Source organism: Nothoprocta perdicaria, unplaced genomic scaffold (assembly GCF_003342845.1).
Source record: "Nothoprocta perdicaria isolate Ctin4 unplaced genomic scaffold, notPer1 scaffold_23, whole genome shotgun sequence".
Taxonomy (NCBI): Eukaryota; Metazoa; Chordata; class Aves; order Tinamiformes; family Tinamidae; genus Nothoprocta; species Nothoprocta perdicaria.
In genome coordinates, this window is record NW_020455455.1 from 3218646 (window position 1) to 3242709 (window position 24064).

The window sequence follows — 24064 nt, forward strand, 5'->3', positions numbered from 1 at the left end:
GTACATGAAGTGTAGTTTGAAAATGGGGAAGGTTTGAGAAGGCAACTTGGCTCTCATTGGGAAAACATTCTGGAGAAAGACCTGAAGCGAAATGGATTTCTCAACAAAAGTCCACAACAACCCTCACAAACTGTTTTGTTTGGCAGCAGTTTAGTGAATAAAACGACTGATGTAGCACTGCGAGCAAAGGCTTCATCTCTAGCTTTGAGTGCTCCATAGTTTGGACCGGTATCTCTTACAAATCTCTATGAAGCCTGAAAGGGCTGATCACTGTTTGATCTCTATCCTATTGTTTTCTCAATTAATTCTCTCTCCTTAATTTCTTGCCATATTGAAATCCATTATTCTGCCACTCTGCTCTAAATAATGGCCAGCCTCAGGTCCCTCYGTCCCACTCCTCGCGTCATATTCTCAGCCTCCAGATTTACTCAGCACATCAGTAGCAGTTCTTTCCAGTGTTTTACTTCCTCTAATTCTCTCAGGTCTTTTCTAGCCCACTTCCTGTTCCTTGCACTACAATGAAACAGCTTTCATGAGTCTCCAGAGATCTTTCCTCAGCCAGATGTCAGATCCTCTTGAGTGGCCAAGCTCTTGCCATACTGTCAGCCTCTTCGTGGTAGAATCTTGTCTGCTGAGAGCTCCCTTCTGCTGTTAACGTATTTTCTCCTTCAATACATCCATGAGAATTCAATGAGACGTCTCCTTTCCTGTCCTCTTTTTGTCTCTGCATTTGCTGACACAGATTCAGCTGTGGTCAATGGATCTATTTCCCTTCCCTGGCCTATTTCTCTTCAAACTAAAATGTATCTCTATTTATCTCCCAACAAACCTATTCAGTAGATGAGCTTTTCTCCTCCCCATCCCCAGGGCTTCCCTTTCATCTCCTTTCTTTCCAAGCTCATGATTTTGCCTGCACTGACTAGGTCCATGTCTATGATTTTGTACTTCTATGATTTTGTACTCTCTAGGACTTCACACCCAGCCTAGATATAAATAGTGCGGGCTGCTTCTAACTATTATCTTTAAGACGCAGTCTTTCCTATTCTTCCACGTAGACTGTCACCCAAAAAAYACTGATTTTCCAGCAGAGTTATTGTAGCATTTGTTCCTCTTGCCTTGACAATGTTTAATGCTGTTGCAGCGACCATTTTCGTGGCCTGGCAATCTGAACGKGTCACCCTTCTTGGAATTGCTGCCTGCCTTTGCTTTCAAGGCCTTCCTTTATCTAGCTGCACTCTATTTATCATCTCTTGGTGCCTCTCAGCATTGATACATTGACTCCTGCCTCCAAAGGGCACACGRTAAGAGCTTCAGTTGTCCTTACGTTATGTTTCTGAGATATGCCCCTTTTGTTCTCTCCTCTCCATTAAGCAGAAATTTCTCAGTRACAATTTTAAACCAATTTCATTATTCTCCATAAAACCATTTCCTTGATGGGCTGTCTGCAAAAATTCTTGACCATATTTACATCCCTAACTGTCTGGTCAATAACAACAGTGTACTCTCCCCACCTTTCTGCCTATAGTCATAGATTGTACTTCATTTTTTAAGGGGTAAAAGCTGCCTTTTAGTTGATTGTTCAAAAAAAAAAAAAAAGTTTTCAATTACAGCTGTAGCTTCTGTCCTTTATGGCAATTCAAATAGTAATGACTAATGTAGGAGAAGTGTTATGCAGGAATATTCTCCTATACTATATATTATCAAATTCCATAGCAGAGGCTTCTGTTTTGAAAGAAAGAAATTACAAGTCTTTTCTACTTATCCTCTTTCAAAACAGTCTATTGCAAAATGTGTCTATTTTCTGCATTGCCTGGAAACGACTCAGAAAGCAGATATAGGAGACTCAAAATGAGGCTGTGATACCATCCCATATTGCAAAATTAGAGTTACATTTCTTAAAAAAAAAAAAAAAAACTTATTCAAACAAGGCTAAAATGGCATCAATATAWCATTGTGGTTTTGTATTAAAAGAGTATAAATACTACAAAAATATGAATGTAGATAATGCAGGAGGCCCCCCCCCCTTTTCCCTTTATTTTCCATGATTTGGAAATCAAAATATATTGGATGTTACATTCTGTTTGGAGAGTATTACAGCCATGTAATGATATGCTACCAKAGCTGTCCTCCACGTGTACTTGTAAGGATGTTCATCTGAATAAAGATTGTGAACAAAACCAGATGTGATTACCTACAAGTCTATTTCTAATACTTCAGCTTTGCCTAGACCTTTGATCCCTGGAGTAAAGAGAAATGCAGGACTATGTTAATCACTGTCACAAAAAGACTAAGAAAAATTTACTGCATTTTTCAGTCCTTTATAAAACAACCAAACCCAATATAGGAGTTACAGATGCAAACTGCAACCTATGCAGTCTCACAAAACTTGAAAAAAAAGTCTTTTTCATATTAGTAGAGGAGTCACTAAGTCTGGATGACAAACTTAAACGAGATATCTATTTTCAGCTGGTCAAAGTCAGCCAAAAATGTCATTCTTACCTACCAGGAAGCAGCTTATTTYGATTAAATTTTAATCAATCATAAAATCAACAAATGCTGTTTCCTCCATCTCTCTCCTGCTCTGCATTGTTACTTGCTATATTTAATGCTTAATACACATTTAATATTTACTATATGTATGTCATATTCATTTGATATKAGATCCTGGCATTATTTCATTGTTATGGGTGAACTGCATCATTTGGAGGCATCCTTTAAAATCAGAACAGTCGTCTCATTAATTGAAAACRTACTGCTCTATAGCAGAAATATGTGACTAACCAATCAAGTCATTTCATTTTGTGGCAATGTGTCACTGCACTACAACAAATTGCCTCTGTCTTCTAATTTTCTGGAAAACATCTCAGGCAGCTAAAAGTCAATGAGATACGAATGCCTTCGAGGCATTATTTCAGATACTTCATTTTGTTACTTAACAACCATGAAAAAATGGTTGGATTTCTTTGGAGAGGTCAAATAGGTAGTAAATTATGCTAACYGGACATGCATCTGAACTATAAATACCCAACCCAGGAATCTGTACCGGTGTGTTTAAGATTTTAGAAGGCCACACTCAGCAACAGCCGGAGCAGGTGCGATGCTTCCTTGCCTGGGAGGAGCTGGAAATGGCTCCCACAGATGCTGCCAGACACTGTCCTGCCTTTGCAAAAGAACAGTGGGACTTGAGGCTGAAACCCCCAGGCACATGTGCTGACCAGATTCAGTGGGGCTGCTGAGCACATTCTCACATCTGCAGGATAGTTTGCAAGATGCTGGTTTCAGTCTTCTTTCCCATTTAAACACAGGTAATTTCTCTTTGCTGCCGGGTTTTATTTTAAGATTACGTGAAGAATACATCACTAATCAACTATGAGAGCGTATCATACTTCCTCTCTTATAACCAGATGTCCTTTAGCTCACATCCTAATTTCTCTTCTTTCATGTGACTAAGGACTTTGGTTTCTGTAGCCTGAGGAAGCCTGTAACAATAAAGKATCAAACTGTCCTGGAAGAAATAAATTTACATAAATATTAAAGGCATTTTATGTTTGTTATGTCTGTGTCACTTACCTCTTTGCTTTAATCTTTCTAATAATAAAACTTGAATCCATTTATAAAGTAACTGAATGCACAAATAGCAGAGAACAGTAATGAATGCATGCAGACAGATGTTAAAATAGGCCCAGTTTGATTCAGCCTGATGTTTTGGTGCATCTACTGATCCTGCAGAATCATAGTGTCTTCTACATGAAAAACAATCATGTAATTTCTGTGGCTTACATATATGCATATATRCTATTCTCAAAATACTTTGTACTAGGGGGTAAACAAATAATGTAACCAATCTTTGACTCTGATTTAAATCAAGTTTTGGACCAAAATATTTTTAAAATGCAAAAATCCTGTTAAATTCCRTTTGAAAAATTAAAAGGGCTAGAACCCTGACCACTGACTTTGTGAGTTAGTACAGCTGCTCTTCCTTGGCTGCACACTTGAAAATCTCAGGAGGGGCTTTTCTGTTCACAGGTAAGGAGCACAACAACTTTGGTAGTTTTCTGAACTACTGAAGTCTTTCACCTGATTTCATAAAGCAGTTTCACAAATATTTTTTGGATGTTCTTGGGTCCTTGTATAATCCTAAGTGTATTTATACCGATTTTATCAGAGAAACAGAAACACTGGAAAACAAAGCAGCTACGCTGAGATGACAAAGGGAGTCAGTGACAAACAACAAAGAAGTAAACAAAGGCAGGAACAAACACTCCGTTTGGTCTTATATTCTAACCATATTAGAATATAATGACTGACTTATATTTCAGACTGACTGACTTATATTTCAGTCTTATATTCTAACCACCTGTCAGACTCCCCACTTACTCACTGCGAGATACTCATCAAAAGATGAGCTTTATCTTCTGCTCTTCTGGAACATTTCACTGACAGAAAAMTGAAGTTCTGCAAATGAATGCTGTAACCGCTTGCCTGGCAGAACGGGCCAGCAAATTAAAGTACCAATCACTTTCCATACTGTGAGACTCCTGTGCCTCATAGCACATACTGGAACTACAAGGAGCAGTTACCTTCCAAGTGGAAAGTGTCAAACTCTAGGACCACCAGTGCCTCTGGCCCCTGATCAATGATGTAGGTGCAGTTCAAGTTGTCATCATACTGACTCGGGTAGTTGGGAGACACAATGCGGCCTGTGGGGCCAGTGAAATTCACTCCACATCCTGCAAATGGAAGCAAACGACACCCAGTTATAACCCCAAGCAACAACATCTTCAGATTTTGCATTGATAAAACCACTAGTTTTGTCCCTCCTTAAGCGGCTGGTCGAAGGGGACCACCCAAGGGGAGTAATGCATAGCCTGGGGACACAAGTGGCTCCTGCCCAAGCACACAGTCGTGTCCTGGGGTGCCCAGGGCCTTCTTGCCCTGAGCATCACACAGTATCTTGATGGGTTGTGGCCAAGGCCAGGCCATGGCCCCCAGCCCCCCTGACTAGAAGAATGCAACTGTCACGTTCCTTGGGCTTTCGTTTTATCTTGAATTATAGACTTAAAWTAAGAGAGAGCTGTGCACAGTAAGACGCTAGTATAAGATCAGGGACAGGCACATACAGCCTGTGCTTGCCTCCACTCAGTGGTTTGCACGTYGCTGTTTGGTGGTGCTGACAGCAGAACAGGTATCAGAAAATCAGAAAATCAAAAGCAGCTTCAGTTCARATTTCAATGTAATTCAGTAGTGTCTTATTTTAAGCACTTATTTTCCTGCAGTTTTAATCTGAACCCAGTGAAAGGAAAGTGGCTTGCTTTGGCACAAAAAGACCCCCCCAAAATGACCCAAACTGAGCATGTCCCCTGTTCTTCCAGCGGGCTTGGCCTTCACAAAGCACAAGCCATTGTGAAGRAAATGGAGAGGCCATCCCCAGAAATGCCCTTGGGCCACATAACATGCAACTGCAACTGCAGCAACAAAGCAAAGCAATGGCCAGACCAGATATCAAGGAGTCATTTCTCCTCCTGAGAACAGTTTATGTGAAAGAAACAGGCTATCCCATACACAGGAGCAACTAACACAATTTCAGCACAGACTTTGAAAGAAAGAGTAGTTAAAAATTGCCAAACACACGGATTCTCTTCCGTTTTTCGTTCAGATTATAGCTTTAGTTTACAAACAGTTTAACTGAAGAGAAACAAACTCTTATAGCCTGTTCAAAAAGGCAGAGGTGGCTACAAGTAGCTTTACAAGTTATAGTTACAAGAGATTTTGGCCCATCCCAAGGCTGAGACACAACAGCAGCTCTGCTGCATTCAGAAAGGGAACTCCGGTGCTCAAAAGCTGAGCAGTGGCCTCAACGTCTTGCTGGGCTGAGTTACACAGACAAACAAAGCTAATCTAAAAGGGACTACCAGAACAGTCAGCTGGCTCCCACGTCACTTACTGCTCATGAAAGATGCAGAGAAACCTTGTCCAGGGGCATCCTGAGACTGAAATACTGTCGTTATCACATTGTTCGGAGCAACAACGGGGTCAGGAGCTGAACTTCCACATCCTCTGGCTAACAAAGCTGCTTCTTCATCACCACTTCCTCTCCACACCTGACAAACCCAGATTGGAAATGGTTTAGTGCTTTCAAAGGCTACAGTTGGTGGGAACACATTACCAGGAATTACACGTGCAATTAATCCTTCCTCCCATGGAGGCAGAGTGGGATTCATCTCTCACTGAAACCTAAGACATCTACATTGAATCCATGCTCACTTTAGAGTCAGTGGAGACAACTCCAAGGAGTGAGTCTCGGAATAACGTCGGGGCACTTGAAGGGGCCTCTGAAGGAGACTTGGGGCCATCTTGTTCAATCCTGCTGCAGGCAGGACCAGTGTAGATGGTCCAGGGAGCTGGAGAGAAATATGTTATGCACATGTTATGTGCATATGTTATGTGCATATGTTATGTGCATCATTGCCCACCTCCATTTTGTTAACTTACCTCCATGCACTCTCTTCATATGAATACATATGTATACAGTGAAATATTAAATGCAATCCTTATGATACTCATAATGCCCATGAAAATCCAAGCTATTATGCTAGGGTAATAAAAAGTTCCAAATTGGAAGGTCTGAGTTCTTAATATTTAGTCTTGCTAATCAAAAATTCCAATTATTGTGTTGCATCACTTGTTTAATAAAAAATATCAAATGATATATGGAATTAAAAATAATTTTTCCTATAAATACACAAAATGCAGTATTTTTTATATTATTTCAGCTGTATCAATAGCCAATTTACAGTCAAGCAAGCCACACATTCATGAAACGCATTCACGTTTAACTTTAAGTAGGTATTTCAGTGAAAACCCACTCAAGTAACTATTTGAGCATGTAYTTAAGGCTCACACTTTAAGCACTGAATTTCAGTATACATAAAATGAAACATACGCATGAGTGTTTAATGTTCCTGAATGAATAAATCATTTCTACAATCAGGATGTTTACTGGCAAGGACTTCTACTTTAGAAAAAAGTAAAAAAGGGATTTACCACAATAATAAATTTATTTTGCATCAGTGTGTTTGAATGTTTTTTTTTTCCTGGTCTCTTATAGCAAAAATACCTAAGAAAAAAAATAATAATTGGTTTTAAAAAGAATATATTTAAAAGAAATCTGAGTGGAACTTGAACAGTGATAGAAAACTGTGATTGCTCTAAGCAGCCATCCCAAGCAAAGGTTAGCCAAAGGTTACACTGTAAGTGTACACACATGCTCCTGTTCATCTGGCCAGGTGTTTGGGGCAGTGAATGCTCACAGGATTAATATAAAGAATCCGTGGCCTGGCCAAGAATGTGCAAAGTCACTATTGATTTTGGATTCCTTGTTTTTTTTGGCTGCTCAGCTAAGAATACAAAGGAGAAGCTTACACCTGCTCAGCACTTTCTCATACCCAGAGACCTTCACACGTTTTAAACTGGATATTCAAAAACAGAGCTAGACAACATCAATAATTCAGATTTTTCTCTAAGGATTGAATCCCTGTTGATTGTTTTGTCCATTTAAAAGCAGCTGTGCACACAATATTCAGGACAGATTAGAAATCTGAATTTAAAGCACTTCTATTGGGTAGCAGTAAGACTTGTTCTCTCTTAGCGAAACATTATTACAGCRTAAAAGAGGAATTAATCAGAGAAGCAGCCTTTGAAAACACAAATGTGATAATTATTTTTTCCACTACCTTCAAACACAAGTGCTCTTAATGTTTGTACRCTGCTGGGTATAGATCAGACATACAGCTGCTCAAGTTTTCCTACGTGTTGACAATTATGTTTGCCCTTTACTGCAAGTGGGAGTTGGACTGCTATGGAGAAAACGAACACAAAACCACTGAGCATAGGCCAAATGCCTGAGAAAAATAAATTACACTGAAAAATTCAAAGCATGTCCATTCTGTTCAATTGCCTCAAAAACAAGTGGCTCTTCACAACCTATRAAGGATAAGAAAGCTATCTTTGTTCTTGGAGATAAAAAACAGAAGGATTAGGACAATTTGGACAGCCTATACACATTTATAATGAAGTTTTGTAGAATTATAGTGTCATATTCATGGGGTTTTTTTATTCATCAGAATAATTGAAAAGGCCTTTTTATTACCGCATATTTCTCACTGTTTTCTTGTTCTGAAGCTATATGGTTGTTTTTTCATATTGTTCATTTTAGAGACATCATGAATGTGCTGGCAATAATTAAAAATATACATAAGCCAATTCCTGAATCACATAAAAACCAGACTGTACTCTATATGGACTTTATATTTCCTGGATTTTGTGTCTGAACAGACCTAACCATGACATGATTGGTGAAGACGATTCTGGAATTGTGGCTGATTTAAACATCGCTCTGCTGATCCCACAGCAGCCTCTGTTTTACCTTGACGTAACTGCTGCGGCAGCTCCCACTGCTATCTGGGATGTGGAAGTTCCTGTGGAAGTTCATCTCCAAGTGCTTGCTTTCATGCGTAATGATGGTCCACGTGCACCTTGTGTTTGGAGGAAAGTTCTGAGGCCAGTGSGGAGACTTGATCACACCGCTGTCCGAATGAAGGATGCCACCACAGCCTAGGGAGAGCAGTGACACGTCAGAGATGCTCCACGTTGCTGCTGCTGGTGCTCCCGCAGAGTCAGCTGTGGCTGCAGGAGCACCCGAGCGCCTGCCGAGTCATCAATCCCCCCCATTGCTCRTTTTTCATCCCCCCAAGCCTGCAGCAAAGAGCTGCACCACAGAGGAGCTCCTCTTGGTGCTTTGCTTTCTCCTCCTCCCAAGTTCCTTGTGCTTGCCAGGTTTGCCCTGACGGTTACAGGGCCTCCTGTTCGCACAGAGAAGGAAGGTCAGAACAGCCCCCTGAGGCTTCTCTCTATCTCTGCAGGCTCCCTCCCATGCATCACAGCCTGCTCTCTGTGGCTGACAGGCACTCAGAGAAATGCCCCGGGGACRAAACCTCAGCGAGGCACCCTATCCCACTTTCTCTCACTTCATAACACGCGAATATTGCAGCTCCACATGTGAATCTACTCAGGCTACATCTGTWGACCCTGGACAGAATGAGGACTTCCCCTCCAGCCCAGGCAACCCTGTGAACTGCATTATGGAGAYAGCTAAATGGATGTCTTTAAGAAATTGTTAACAGATTAATTTGTAAAGAGGAATAGCTAGTCATGGCTCTCTGTCAGCTCTTGTTCCTATACATAGTTCAGAGAAGTTGAAACATAATTGCAAATACTTGGCCAAAAATAATTTACTAGGGCTCTGCRTACAGCACTAACAATCTTGCATTGCTTCAGAGATGATGTAAGAATAAAGTAAGAGTAAAGAGTAACGTCTACTTTTTTCTCTTCAATGCAATATACGTATATATGCACATCAGCTTTAAAAGGAAGATGCTGTTTTTTCATTCTTCTACTGAAGATAATAAMAATTCTCTTTAGATGGACGTGAGCCCAGTTTTTCTTGCACACACCAAAGTGTAAATTCCCACTGGACAAATACTGAGGTAAGAAAGCAAGGGAAAGGAAGCCATGTGTTTAAAAAGAGAAATGTCCTTTCGCAAAACAGATACTGATTACACACACTGCGTACGAATGCAGTGCCTGCTATGCCAATGAAGGATTTTATGCACAAAATCCTAGTGATAGGAGAAAAAAATGGCAGAACCAGGTTAGATGATATAGACACTCCAGTATCTATTCATATAAGTCTCAACTAYTGATATTTTATAAGGATACCCTTAAGGGTATCCTTRAGGGAGRTTAGCACCCTCCAAGGGAGGCACAACRGGCCATGTGAAAACTCCTAGGTAGGTAACTAACGGAAAAGCAATCTGTATCAGCCAGAAGGATTGCACCCRTCAGTTAGCTTACTTTTCTCACCCAAGAGACCATAATTTCAACAGAAGGGAGGAGGTAACTCCTCAGAATTCACCAATTCAATCTTGTGAGTGTCCCACCTTCGAAAGGGTAATAACATCTCCCTTGAAGTGCAAGGGTTTCAAGGCTGCTGAGTCCAACACATTCTTTGGAAAGTTCTACCTGCCCCTCTGTTTTGAACCTGACTTCTTTCTAGTTTTAGGTATTTGAACAAATCAAATTGTGAAACAAACGTTATTTGAGAAATGAAATGTCTCACAGTCTCTCATACACTGCTGGGAGCATAATGAGCATGGTGTGATTTTTCAGATATCAGGAATCTGCCTGTAGGAGGCTTAAAAAGTAATTGTATGYTCAAATTTGATTTCATTGTGTGAGATTAGAGGACACTGGCTTAACTCTTGGCTATCTTAGCCCTGGTTTCTCTGAGGAATGCTGAAGATGTTAACATGTTTCTTTTGTTCTGTAACGCAAACTTACTTAAAGAGAGGAAGATTTCTTTCACGTTATGTCTGAAAAGTGCTAAGTAGACATGATGAACTAGTCTACTAACAGGCTGCCACGTTAGACTAAAGAAAAGAAAAACAATTATTTTTCTCTTACCTAAAGATTCTGCTACCCACGTTGCATAAAAGCCACCTCCTTGGACTGAATGGTCTGAGTTGAAGATCACAACCAGTTTATTAGAACCAGACTGAATGGTCCCAGGTGACTGACTTCCACAATATTGTCCTATGACAGGAGATCCGGGAGAGCCACCATTCAGGATAGTAAGCGAGTCCCACTTACAGAGCAAGTGACTTTCAAGGTGGAAGGCTGTGAAAGTCAGCTGTAACACACAAAAGCAGCACTCAGGATTTAGTGCCACTGGCAGAGGGATCAGAGCAATCCTAGCCAGATCCCACAACTGCCCCAACACAGTGATTTCTGACTGTGCTCAGCTGCCTGACCATCATTTCACCTTCCTACTTTCCTGTAAATGCTGCTTGAAATCTTGCTGTTAGAAGTAACTGCAGCTACTTGGCATGAAGAGAGAGATAAAAGAAGCACAGACAGGTTCAAAACCGGTATTAACAGGAATTAACAGTAGGCTTAAAGTTAAGTATGTGATTCAGAAATGTCTGAACAACTTTCCTGATCTTGAGGCCTCGAAATCTTAAGGTATTAAAATATTAAATTGCACATTCACATATAGACACCACTAAAGCAGAAAGCCTGGGATTTATTTCTCTTTCATTTTGAATTAGAATATTTAATGTTTGCTGAAAATAATGTTGTTTTCCCTTCAACCTGAAAGAAAAAAGCTGCCTGTCTGGTTCCTGCAGGYTCAGAAGGATCCTAAGTAGTCTGTGCTGGGCAGGCAGCTACTGCCACTCACTGCCCCCCACAATGAACCTTTTTGTCCTTGGACTGATGCACACCGGTGGGATTTCCAGGTCAAATATTTAGATCTGCTGATCAAGCAGGTTCCTGGACTTGTTGATGTTGCAGTATTGATATACACTAATGACTGTCTGGCTCTCGTTCAATAAGGTATTATTGCTATTTTCCAGAATTGGGATTTTTGTGGAAAAGTTTAGCAAATATATAGTATTTTTCCCTGTAACTTTTGTACGTATTCATCCCCAAAAGAGCACTGCCTGAGGCAAAGAGCAAATACAGACAAATTTAGCTCAAATGGTTCAAGTCTAGAATGCTACCAGCAACTGAAACTGGCAGCTTGTAATGGAAAAGGTTAGCCTGCCTTCACTGAGCGTGCTACTGCTCAATCTTCTCAGAAAAAAAAGACTTTACTTACATATGATTAAGATTAGTTCTGGTATAAATAAATCTGTGGAATAAATAGAGCTTTTGTGTTGTACTAAGATCTTCTTGTACTCTCTGAAAATGAGCAAGTACCTAGGTAGTGATCACAATACCGTGCAGCAGAACAGTTAGGACCTTGGGTTTGCATTTGTAAGAGGTATCTCTGTAGTTATAAACAAAAAAACCATGACATGGAAATTAATGGAAAATGCTAAATCTGAAACTATGCAGTGTGTTCTACAAATTTGCTTTCCAGGTGATCATTTTTTTTCCTGATCTAGACCTACAAAGTCACTGACTGCGCCTCAAAAGTTTTCCAAAGGGACTGGGCCAGTTCTCCAAAGGATCACTCAGAAACTCAGTGAGCGACTAACCCCACTGATGTAATTCATACAAACAAATATATTCAATTCCAGATTAACCATGAAGACATGGAAGCAACTTCACAGTAGTTTGTAACTTTACCTTTCTGCAGAAGAGCAAACACTTTCAGAGCTGGTGTATTCTCACAAGTGAGCACTTCTCCATGAACATTTAMCAACATGAGTTATTTTAACTCCCTACACATTGCTTTAAAGCAAAAATCAGTCTCAGGATCTTAGGGAAAAGCCTCAGGGTCAAGTTTCATTAGAACGTTTCTGTCTTTTAAAAAAGCACAGTCTAGGTTGTTTTTCTTTGTTTCTCCATTTCCTATGTAAGACTGATGGTGAAATAGAATATTTCTTCACATTTCCCATTTTCTAATTTTTTTCAAACCTTTCCCTCCAGACTCTGGGGACATTATTCACAACCAGCTGTATTCACAGKGCTCTGCAGCACTGTGTTACTCACAGTGATGGTTTGACCTTCAGGAGCTTCCAGCAGCCAGGAGCAGCGATTGAGGTTGCTATAAGGCTCTGGGTAGTTTGGACTTGAGATAACCCCACTCTCTCCTGACTGTATCCCACCACAAGCTGGAGAAAAAAAGATAACAGTTCCTTACATTTTAAAACTGAACACTGTAAGCAAATGACTSAAATACTATTGAACTTTAAATAGTACTAAAACACATTTAAATAGGACTGATATAGGTGAGGATAATCAATTCACTTGGGAAAATCCAAAATATAAAGTATTTTTCTTTGAATAGCAAGTAAATAGATTCAGTGACCTTGAAGTTTGTATTTATTTTAGCACTTAATACAGCTTTGCAAAACCTTTGCCAGCTGACACTTAGAGCTGCAGCTGCCTCTTCTACCTTATCTTCCATTTACTTCTCTCAGACACCTACCCAAACCACAGCCGTTCCTAGAGCAACACAATCAAGTCAGAAAGTTGCTGATGTGTCTAGATAAGCACCAAGGCTAAATTCAGCTGTGATGAGAAGAGCAGTTGTGCTGCAAATGGCAAAGTGGTGTAATTTGCACTGATACAGCTYGGAGCGGGGTTCAAAATGAGTGCAAAGGTTCAAGCAGCAGAATGTGTCTCRGCCGTGCTGGCATTCCGGAGGCCTATTTGAAGTAACTCAAACTTGGCTCATATTACCTGTTATGCTCCTATTCCCAAGGGAAACCAGCTGTTCTGAGTGTTGCACTGCAYTGCGAGAACTCGAACGCAGTCTGGAGAATGGCAACAGTGAAGCAGAAAATAAATCTGAGTTTTCAATTGCTAGCACATGTCTGCCTGAGATGGATATAAATAGCAATGGGCCTGTGCAATTTTTGAGGGCTTTTGGGGAGCTGATCCCATGGTATAAATTTTCAGCATCACCAGATTAATGGCAATAATTGTGCCAAAACTGCCATAGCCACCGAGGCAGTCATGCCATTTACCTTCAAATGTGTAACGGGCTGAAAATCCTTTATCTTCTGTGTTGTCATCACTGACAAAGCGCACCCAGATGCGGGGGGCAGCTATTGCTAGTGGCACCGATGGTGCGGCCTGGCCGCAGAGTCTGGCTATTAGCTCCCCATCAGCATCCCCTGAGTGAAAAAAAAGAAAAAAAATACAGTTTTAAAATCCTAAAATAACTCTAGTAACTGAAAGGAATACATACATTCATATGAATAGATGCAAAACACACAGGCTGTTTCTTCAAAGAAGACAGTAGAGCCAGAGGGAGAAGCTTCAGGCTCTGTTCGAAGCCCTGTCGCAGGTTATTCCAAGAAATGTGGCTGAGGAGCTTCATCTTTCTGTCATATGCAATGACAGCCCCCTGGTAAAATGCTTTGTAGCAGAGAGGTACTAAAATTCTGTTAATGTAAATTACACAGAAAAAAAATGGTGCAATTTGTCTTTCTACTACATGTCAACAAGCACTAAAGAAGATACTGGTATGTACTAGCAGAAGATATTCATAAGTAGCAGTTTTAGAAAAAAACAGTAGTGATTACATTGACTCTTAAAGTGTGACATACACTTTTCCTTTTTTCGTACTTCCGTGACAGTAGTAAGTTTGTTAACTTGGCCACAAGAGTGGCCAAGTTAACAAAATCTCTTTCTCCCAAAAGTATAAAAAGATCTGGACACCTATTGCTGCTTTCATGGATGTCCAGTTGGCCAGAAATCTAGACTACTGATAAGCAAAAGCATTCTTACAATCAATCTGTGAGATTTGGCTCAAACTGAAGGGAATGGTCTGAAAAAATAAAATCTAATATCCACTAAAGCCAAAGCTYCCTGAACCCAAGAGTAAAGTGCATATTGAACTGTAGTAATACACACAGCTCTACTAGCATGTACAAATTACATATATGTGACTGATATMATAATTTAATGTTAAGCTTTATGTTATGAAATTTTAAATATTTGTTTTGTCATTGTGGATTAAATATTCCTCAGTGAATACAGAAAGTCTTTTCTGCCTTTTATTCGTATGTTGTCCAGGTGACTCAAAAGACTTTTTCATCTCATTTTGGTTTGGCATCTCCTAGGTAACTATTGCTGCATTAGAGCTTCCCCCAAACTCACATCTGCTGCGTTGAGAGTCTCAGGCAACATCTCTTGGAGCTCAGTGACCTTCTGCACCACTTGCATCTCCGTGCTCCCTAAATGCTGCCTGAGAGCCCATGCAGCAGAACTGACACTCTGCCTTTGACATGAGACTACTCCTGTGCAATCAAAGCTCCATTAGTATGGCCAAAGTGAACATTTCTACTCATATAGCTAAACTGGTTAGAGCAAAACAAGACTATGTTTTTTCCCTTTCCTTTGACTGTATTGCCTGAAGACCTGCGTTTACAAAGGAATTAGCGTAGTGGGAATTGATGGCTAACTGACCGGGTATATTTTATTTGTTTTTCTCTGCTTCTCAGCTTTCCCAGCTTCAGTGGAAGCATGGGAGGGAATTCTTTAGGCTATACAGCAATGTGTGTTCTTGCTCTGGATAGAAAAAAAACCCAATGCTTTGCAATCAAGAATTCCTATTCAAATGAATGCAATAAGGATGTAACAGATTCCTGCCCACCTTTCAGAAACAGTCCTCCTCACCTTTCAGAAACAATTTCCTAGTAAATTAGAGTCTGCTCTCCCTGGGACTCACAGATATAGCCTCTCAGGGAGGACAATACCTGGAGATTTCATACTACACTTGGCATTAGTTGAGCAATTTTCATATGACATTTCCTGCTGCTTGTCCTGATAGACAGCTGAAGATTTTCAAACATATGGAGATACTCCTGGTGCATTAGTGCTGAGATTGCTTTCCTCTTCAGTGTTTTAGGTCTGTGTTTTGTGATGCTATAGCTTGGGAAAYACAGTTTTGTTTTTGGAGAACCACCTTTTAGGACACAAAAGCATAAATTCCAGAACCTGTGAATATTTAAAGCATTTTTTATGTCACTCCTACTGTCCCTGGAGGCATCTCAGGAGAAGGGAGAGAATGGCTTGTGGACCAACTGAATTGTTACGATGGCTCCAACCTCTCCCTAACTACCATCTTTCAAATAGGAAGAGGTGAAAATTCATGTCTGATGCAAAGACAGTGTCAGGAGTGTGTTGCAACCTCCATAACGATTTATTCTCCACAGCTACTTGTCCACTCTTGCTTTCYGCCTTCCACCTCAAAACAAAAGGTGACTACCTTCATGCATCCATTACGCTAGGAGAGAAAACCCAYTCCTGGTCTAGGAAATACATGTATTGTAGCCACAGTATTCATAGGCTTAATCCAYACCACACTGAGCACACAAACCTATTCGTAATTCCAGGTAGTCATACTGGCAGTCCTGGTGATGCTCCAAGTGGAAATCCTCAAAGTAGATATATGTGGATGAATTGTAGTGGGAGGGGTTCTCAATGGTCCATTCACAGTTCAGGTCACTTGTGTAATTCCTAACACCATCATAACCAGGGGAAGAGAAATTCCCCCCTGCATATCCAACAAGGGTTCCACCACAAACTGCAGAAACAAAATACAACTTATTTTAAGTTAGGAATAATTTCAAAAAAAACATTCTCCATTAATTCTCATATGCTCATATGTCATTCTCATATGTTAGCAGGGATTACATCAAAATATGTTCCAACTTCTTCCTTTTTTTATAGTCTATTGCTGTATACATGAGAATTTTTGTTTAGTGTCTGAAAGTTATTGCTTAAAAACACACATCTGAAAAGCAGGAGCAACAATTATTCCAAACATCAAATAAAATATTTTAGTAGCACTAGCAATAGGACGAGCATTATTTAGCTTTTTGATAAAGTGACATTGCACATCCTGCTCAGCAGGGCTTAGCCCTATCTGTTATCTATCCTACACTCAAGGGAGGATAATTTCTCTGGCAACGTACCCTCAAAGGCAATGCACTGAGGCTCCAGAGAACATATGCTTGAGGGAAAAATCCAGACTGAAAGACACAAGGCTATAATAATAAGGCTCTGCCAGCTGTCTCCTCTCTTGGGCTTACAAAATAGGTTATCTGCACTTAGACAAGCTTCAGTAAATTACTCACCCTCCTTGGGTAATATGGAAGTGCATGAATTATTCAAATTGTCTATGTCACTATGTCTTTGGGATCTTTTGTCAGTGCATCTTTTACTCAGTACTAAGTAGGTAAAGACAATAAATCTGCAGTGGGAGTAAGGAGTATGATCCGTGACAGGGATTGTTTTTCCYTCCATTTGACATTTGACATAATAGGAACATGAAGTTCATAACTCCCAGACACTCAACATTTCTTTAAATCCTTTCAGCTAATTAAAAATATATCATCTGGTCCCATCCAGACATGTACAACAGAAAAAATGTTATTAGTCTAGGTCATTTTCTTGACATTCATCAGTACTTTAGTTATGAAACCACTCAATCTAGATCAATCATCTGAGATTAACTCAGAAACAAATGGTACCTGCATCTTCATTAGATGTGTATGAGATGCTGAAGCCTCTTGCTGTAACGGATGCATCTGTCACCAAAACTACTCTCATGGTGTTTCCAGAAGATTTCACCTGAGTGCCTGGATTTGTCTCACCACAGAGCTTTGCCAGACGGGGGGAATCCAGGCGGAGGCCATTGTAAACCTGTTGGGGCAGAACACACTCYTATTTAAGAGATCTATGTGCAGTAGCACTGAAAAATGCTTCACATCTTCTACATGCAATTCATTGCTGTCCTTTACAGAAGGTTGACTTCAGTGGATGGCGTTCAGATGTAAAATATTAAAAATCCATTTTGGCAAAACATAAACATATTCCCAACATAAACATATGGATGCATATTGAAACATTTTGGGGGGGAAATTATTCAGTATTTTATCCCAATATGTAGAGCTTGAATCTCTTAATGCCAGATACCAATCATTTTCATTCCATTTCAGATGATCATCTTCATATACTTGTTATGGCAAATATCAGCTTTATCAAAAAATCTATTGCTAAATATTCAGTGCCAGTGGGCATTTTTTGATTAATTCAAACATTTCCATTTTTGATAAGCCAAATGAATTTTGAACAGCTTATTTCATACAGCCTTTAGCCTAGGAGTTATTTTCCTTCCTTTTACAACTATCTCAGCAGCACAAAGCAGGAAAGGCATTTTCCACGGAGACTTGGCATAAGTAAGAGCACTGATGACACAAAAGCAAGCAGGACAGCTCCTATTTTCAGCAATCAATACTTCTTYAATTGCTAAAAAGTTGTCTCCCATGGTCTGCACAAAGTATCTGGGCAGGAAAACAGGGAGGTGAACATCACCTGGGTACATATTACAAAGGAGAGCTACTTCTCTCACTTGTGCATGAGCTAACTTCTGATTATGCTGAAGCTGATTAATGTGTTGCACCACCCATACCAGCAAATGGAAAACTAAATCACATCTATGGGTAGGAGCCAGTGCACAGATAATACTTAGGGACCTCTGTGTCGCCGGAAGAGGAGCAGCTGGATCTCTTGCTCCCACTTATTTCAGCCTTTCCCTTAGACTTCAGAGCATCACACTTCACAGCACACAGCACCCTCTCACATTTCTGATGCTTTCATAAGGGAACCATATTTCTGAGGCCTTTGTACATCTGACTAGGCCCAGCTCTGTGTTGTGATAGTTTTGGTTGGTTGGTTGGTTTTGTTTGTTTTACTTTCCACTGTGACCAAATTCTGTTTGGAAGTGAAGGTGAATGGAGAGAAAATCCTGGATTTTCCCCATCTTCCTTGCACAATTTTTGAGCATCAGAAATTTCTTACAATTTCTAAGAGTCTTATTTTTCAAAATTATAATAGAACTAACTACCTCCAAAGTCAAGAGACTTGAAATTCGACCGATGGGCTTTGTGTCCACATATAAAGGAAAATAAGGATAAGGTTCTTTCCTTTATGTCTTTGATAATGTTCTCATTCCCATTTGTCCTTACTATTCCTATGGGAATAGAAGGACACAAAAGGATTGAGGAGGCTGACAGAGAGACCTAACAATGTTCAAGTTGTATTGTGAGAACCCTGTAGCTCCTGTGCCAGAAATAACCTGGATGCCTAAGAGACACTGGGGAAGTTGGAGGTGCCCCTGCCCATTATTAAATTTATTAAGTTGAAAACTGATTCTTCAAATCTAAAAGCCTGTCCAATAAATTACAGAACATCCTTACTCTAAAACAAGTGCATGAATTTAGGCAACCCTAAAGAGAGCTTTTTCTCTTTATCTGTTTTCTTTGAATGAAATTATGATTTGTCTTAAACCCAGAAATACACATATGCATGACAATTCAGCAGTATCATTTCTATCCACATTCTCCACCAGGATCAGTAACAGCATTTTGTGCCCTCACACTTGATACTTACAGCCACATAATCTGATGAGCACCTCCAGTGCTCCTCAGTTTTCATATCATTAATAGTTAGGGTGACACGTTGGCCTTCTTCCACCGTGATCCTCCATTCACACACTCGATTATGCGGGTACAGGTTAGGATAGTTGGGTGAAGTAAATGTTCCAACGGGAGCACTAAAATCCCCACCACACTCTGGAATATCCAAATGTTGCAACACATCTTTGAATACAGTATTGCTTATAGAGATATAGCAAAAATACATTAATTATGCAGGAAAAAAGAGAGCCCAGCTACTTGATTTGTCTGCCTTGTTCATGTTTGTCTAAAGAGCCAAGTTCCTGTCAATCTTTGCCACTCAGCCACAGAAGTAATTACACTGGAATATTAATTGACCATAGAAACTAATTTTTATCCAATTAGTATTCTCTTCTCTGAGAGGCTCAAGCCAGACTTCCTCTCTTTTATAATTGTTTTCCTCTTAAAATACATGGATATCATTTAATGAAGTACCATGGGAGATGAGGAGGTGAGCAAACTTCTAAGCTTTTGCATCGTCAGGTCCCTCTCCCCACTTTTCCACAAATCTTTTTGAGCACAAGGTGCAGGGGAGAAAAAAGTCACTCAAAAGCGTTTCTTTTATGCACTAGAAATTTAAGAATCTCCACTACAGAGGTACAGGAAAACATAATGAGAAATCACAGCATTTCTCTAAACCTTTCTCCTTGACAAAAGGGATATGGGAAGGGTATTGGAGGGCATCCCTGGACTGACTTGTGGAAAGATGTGGAAGAGCAGCCCCACTGTCTGCACCAACTGCTGAGGGCAACATCTCTGCAGAGCAGAGGGCGGCTTGTCTCTCAAGGCTTGTGCTAACTAGGGATCAGAGAGCTSTATCCATATATAAGCTAGATATAGCTTATAGATAGACCACGCCAAGAAAAAGTGAACTAGAATGTGTGCTGTACTATGAGAACTAACAGYTCTAGTGTGTGGTTTATGTTGCATCCCCGAGAGAACTCGTAACCTTGTAAATCCAACCTTCAGCACTGGAATCAAAGCGCAGTCTGAATCCTCGGGCATTGACTGATCCATCAGTGACAAACTTGACATAAGCAAAACTGTCAGAGGTGTCCACAGCGTCAGGGAGAGTATTACCACAGTACCTGCCCAATACATTTCCTGCACAAGTCAAACACAGAAAGACAATTTCGTATCAAAGACATTATTTGCATTTATATTGAAGGATCACTTTTCAATTTAACTAGCTGGACAGGAGTAAACAAGTCAAATGAAGTCATTGGGGGAAATGGACGGGTTTTRTTTGCACTGCTTTGCTTCAGCAAGCAAGGCAGACAGGAGCAGTGTGCATTTAAAAGGCTCTCGCTTTACACACAGTGGGAAATGCCTTCTGGAAGCTCCTCAGGGGGTTCTTTGGCAGTGTTAAGGAAGGGAAGACAAACATTGAAACAGTTTGCTGACCAGAGGCGTTGTACTCTCGGATCTCCACAAAATCCTTTGCACACTCTGAGGAGTTCTGGATATCTAGGCCTTCTACTCTGATGGTAAGATAGTGGCCCCTGGGTCCTTGCAGGAACCATTCACACCGCAGGTTATCCTCGTAAGGAAGGTCAGGATACCCCACACTTTCAATGGTGCCTGTTTGTCCGGTCACTGTCCCACCACAGGTTGCTGCAAAGGCAAGGACATTGCTCACTCCAAGGAAGGACCTAAGAGAGAAGCTTTTCTTACACAGGACTTTAAGCTATAGCCTACAGTTTTGTAACTGAGGTAATACAGTAGGAATTGCCTTTCGATTCCACATTCTCCCTCTACTTAATCCAATCCTACTTCGTCTGTAACCAACACTCTTCCACTCTAAACATCCCTTTCTCTCTGACTTGTCTGTCACTAACTCAAATAATCTCAAAGATTTCAAGGTCTGTATATAGTTTCTACTAATATCTGTGTTTCTGGAAAATCCAGTTCATCTCAAAAAGGCATAAAACATTTCACAGTGTATGAAAATCTCTACTGGACAATTACAAAGAAACTTAGTCTACTAAACACTGATCAACATATTCATAAGGGACCAAATTTGACTGCTGGTTTGGGAGTCAAATTTGAATATGGTTCCGATTCTTATTCTCTTTCCTGCATTCCCTTCCTGCTTCCATACCACTCCTCCTGATGCCTTGATTAGGGATCACGTCACAGTTCCTTTTCTTTTCATTTCTTGCTCTCTGAAAATTCATTTCTTTGTGGTACCTACCAAACACAAGTTCATAAAACGAAGGCTTAGAGCAAATAATATTCCCTGGTGGAACACACTGGATTTCACAGTGTATTCCGTGTGCCTGCCAGCTATATCCTTCTCATGGCAATGGTGACAGGTACCTGCTCGCCCTGTACAGCTGTGTTCATTTTGCCTACTCTAAGCAACTAGCGCTCTATTACAAGTTGATGGACAGCTGAGACACTGAAAATCTTTTACAGATAAATATAAATTGTACCTCAGCATGCCAACAATATTTTCTTACAAGTGGCTTCAGTTTTCACCTTCAGAGATATATTTCAGAAATATACAGCATGATATATTTACTAATGTGTTTGAGGTCTAGCACGATCGACAAAATCCTGTGTAAAATAATACAGYCTTTGCCTTTGAAAAAATAATAGACTTAGATGATTTTAAATGTGCGACATCAACATAATAGGTGCTGTTCCTTTAAAATTATGAACACTATAAAAAGGTAGAGTACCATATTTCTGAATCTGATCAAAGACTATTTTTAATTTCTTTTTAAATCTTTACTAATCTTTTCCTCTTTTTTTTCAAGTTTGAAAGCTAATAAGAAGGTCTTTTCCCAGAGGAAAGTCCCAGCTGACAGATCAYGATTCTCATCCCCCATTCTTGTTCTGCTCCGTTGTTTGTCTAGCAGCATTGCTAATATGCACTGATTTGCATTTACATAGAGAAGCTCTTAATTTATTCTTTTCTGACAACTTTTGGCTGATCTTAGCATTCTCTTCCAGCTTCCTGCTCAGCTTTTCAGCTAATTTTGCATACTGAAAACCGAAATATATTACCTGTCTTTATCCACCTGGGCCTTTTTGCTGGAGTCCCTTTGTCCCTTGTATTTGACAAGGACTTAACCCGTCTTTATTTCCTCCACTGCAGATCTATTAGTGTTTTCCTGTTCTGCTGTAATCTGCACCTTTTGGGAGGTGRAGTAGATGCTGATGTTAACCTTACAGTGTTTCCCATGCCTTGGCTCTCTCAATAATTGAGAGAGGCAAGAATCTGTTACACCACCTCCTATAAATGATTTAAGCTCCATTACAAAAGCCTGTGACATGAGCTCCACATCTTTTCTAGCATTAGAGAAACTGAGAAATGCAAAGTGTTACCAATGGAGTATTTGGCATTGAATCCCACATGCGTGGCACCGCTGTCCGACCTGAACCTCATGTACATGCTGGCTCCTGAGGATCTCTGCGGGCCTGGCCTCGAGTCTCCGCACAGCTTGGCAAGGACGGGGGCGCCGGCGTCAGCACCGCTGCGTAGCTCGAGGTAACTCGATGTACAGCTGGAAGGGGAGAGTTTGCTATTCGGTGTACAGCACTAATGGCTTTAAAACATATCAGCAATTACACAAACACACGAAGCTGCAGTGAGTTAGATCAGCTCCCATACRAGGTGAGGAGGTCAGAATCAAGAAGCTCATAATCACTGATAGTTCGTGACAGATATGCAAATTCTGCATCAAAAGAAGTGCTAGAAGCATAGAGAAAAACTCATCAAACTCATCCCAAACCTAGCCTATGTCCTAGTCTGACCAGACATGAGAAGTATGAACAGTGCTAATAAAGTAATTGTAATAGTCTTTATCGTACACATGTCTGCCCATGTTGAGATCCAACAGATATTTCCTATTAAGCCTATTTGTTGACTGCTGAACAAGGCACAGTCATAAGATCAACTGTAGTATTTGGGCACAGAAAGGCCCAAAACATCATAATCATTAGGCTTTGCTTACAGAATGATGAGCAGTTTATAGAAAACACCTTCCTACTGTGCAGCAGGAAGGTGCCTGTTTTACTGATCTCTATCATGCAATGAGAAGTCTTGTATATAGACAGAAAYAACTTGATGGCCTCAATAACCTCTCTCAAAAATTGTTACTTTTGATTAATTCTGGGAGGAATTAGTGAAAGGAATAGAGAAAGAAGGAATAGGGAAAAGGAAAGATGAATCAAAATAGAGTCTCTCAGGAAACACAGGCAACAAGACATAGATATATACTTTGGTGAAGGTTCAATGTAAAACTGATCTTCAAAYTGGAGCTCTACCGCATGTCCGTTAGGAGCAGTTATGGTCCAGACACAGTCAACATGCGGCGGATAATTGCTCGGATAGTTCGGGGAGGAGGTATATCCACTGGGATTGAATTCACTGATATAAATATTCCCTCCACAAGCTAGGAAAGAGAAGATTATCAATGTAAAACAACATGTTAAGGAAATGGGTGAGGCGTCAAAAATATGAGTCATCACTATATGCTAACGAAGTTTCCTTTTGGTGTCCTATAGTCATGTCAGAAACAAATGCTTTTTGTATTCCTTCTGTTGGAAAATATTTTGATGCAGTGCAGAAAGCCGAGCTTCTGTGCTCCTGCCTAGGCAGTTCTCCTTCATTTCCACATGTTCAGAACTCTCAATTAAACTGCTAATAACTCTTGGACTGCTTTTAAGCCCAGCAGGAAACATGCTTCTTGACTTATTCCTACCCCAGTTCCCAAGAGCTGGAAAGCCAAAAGGTCAGATCCATCAGTTATTCTGTGAATCATTCCCTACTTCTGCTTTCCAGAAACYCAAATGCCTCTTTGAGACAATAATGAATCTGTGAGAAATGCCAGTCAGAGCAAACACAAGGACTTTGGCAATTCCTATCCCACAAAAATATCCTTACTTTCAGCTAAAAGCTTTCAGGGGAAAAAATGTTTAACAATGCTTAAAATGCATTGTTAAAATGCAGAGGGACCTGGACAGACTGGAGGACTGGGCGGTGAGAAACCTCATGAGGTTCAACAGGGGCAAGTGCA

General features: G+C 40.3%; 1 protein-coding gene across 1 annotated transcript in view; it reads right to left on the bottom strand.

Annotated features, from left to right (window-relative positions):
* CUBN (cubilin) overlaps positions 1 to 24064 on the bottom strand; it is a 132812-nt gene that overhangs the window by 22438 nt on the left and 86310 nt on the right. The window contains exons 44-56 of the mRNA XM_026039382.1: positions 23266 to 23440; positions 22371 to 22549; positions 20442 to 20651; positions 20001 to 20141; positions 18973 to 19154; positions 17052 to 17223; positions 15896 to 16102; positions 13536 to 13685; positions 12556 to 12677; positions 10522 to 10747; positions 8426 to 8613; positions 5945 to 6101; positions 4581 to 4730 (exon numbers count right to left, since the gene is read on the bottom strand). Coding sequence (XP_025895167.1) covers positions 4581 to 4730; positions 5945 to 6101; positions 8426 to 8613; positions 10522 to 10747; positions 12556 to 12677; positions 13536 to 13685; positions 15896 to 16102; positions 17052 to 17223; positions 18973 to 19154; positions 20001 to 20141; positions 20442 to 20651; positions 22371 to 22549; positions 23266 to 23440 — 2259 coding nt within the window. The remainder of the gene's footprint in view (positions 1 to 4580; positions 4731 to 5944; positions 6102 to 8425; positions 8614 to 10521; positions 10748 to 12555; positions 12678 to 13535; positions 13686 to 15895; positions 16103 to 17051; positions 17224 to 18972; positions 19155 to 20000; positions 20142 to 20441; positions 20652 to 22370; positions 22550 to 23265; positions 23441 to 24064) is intronic.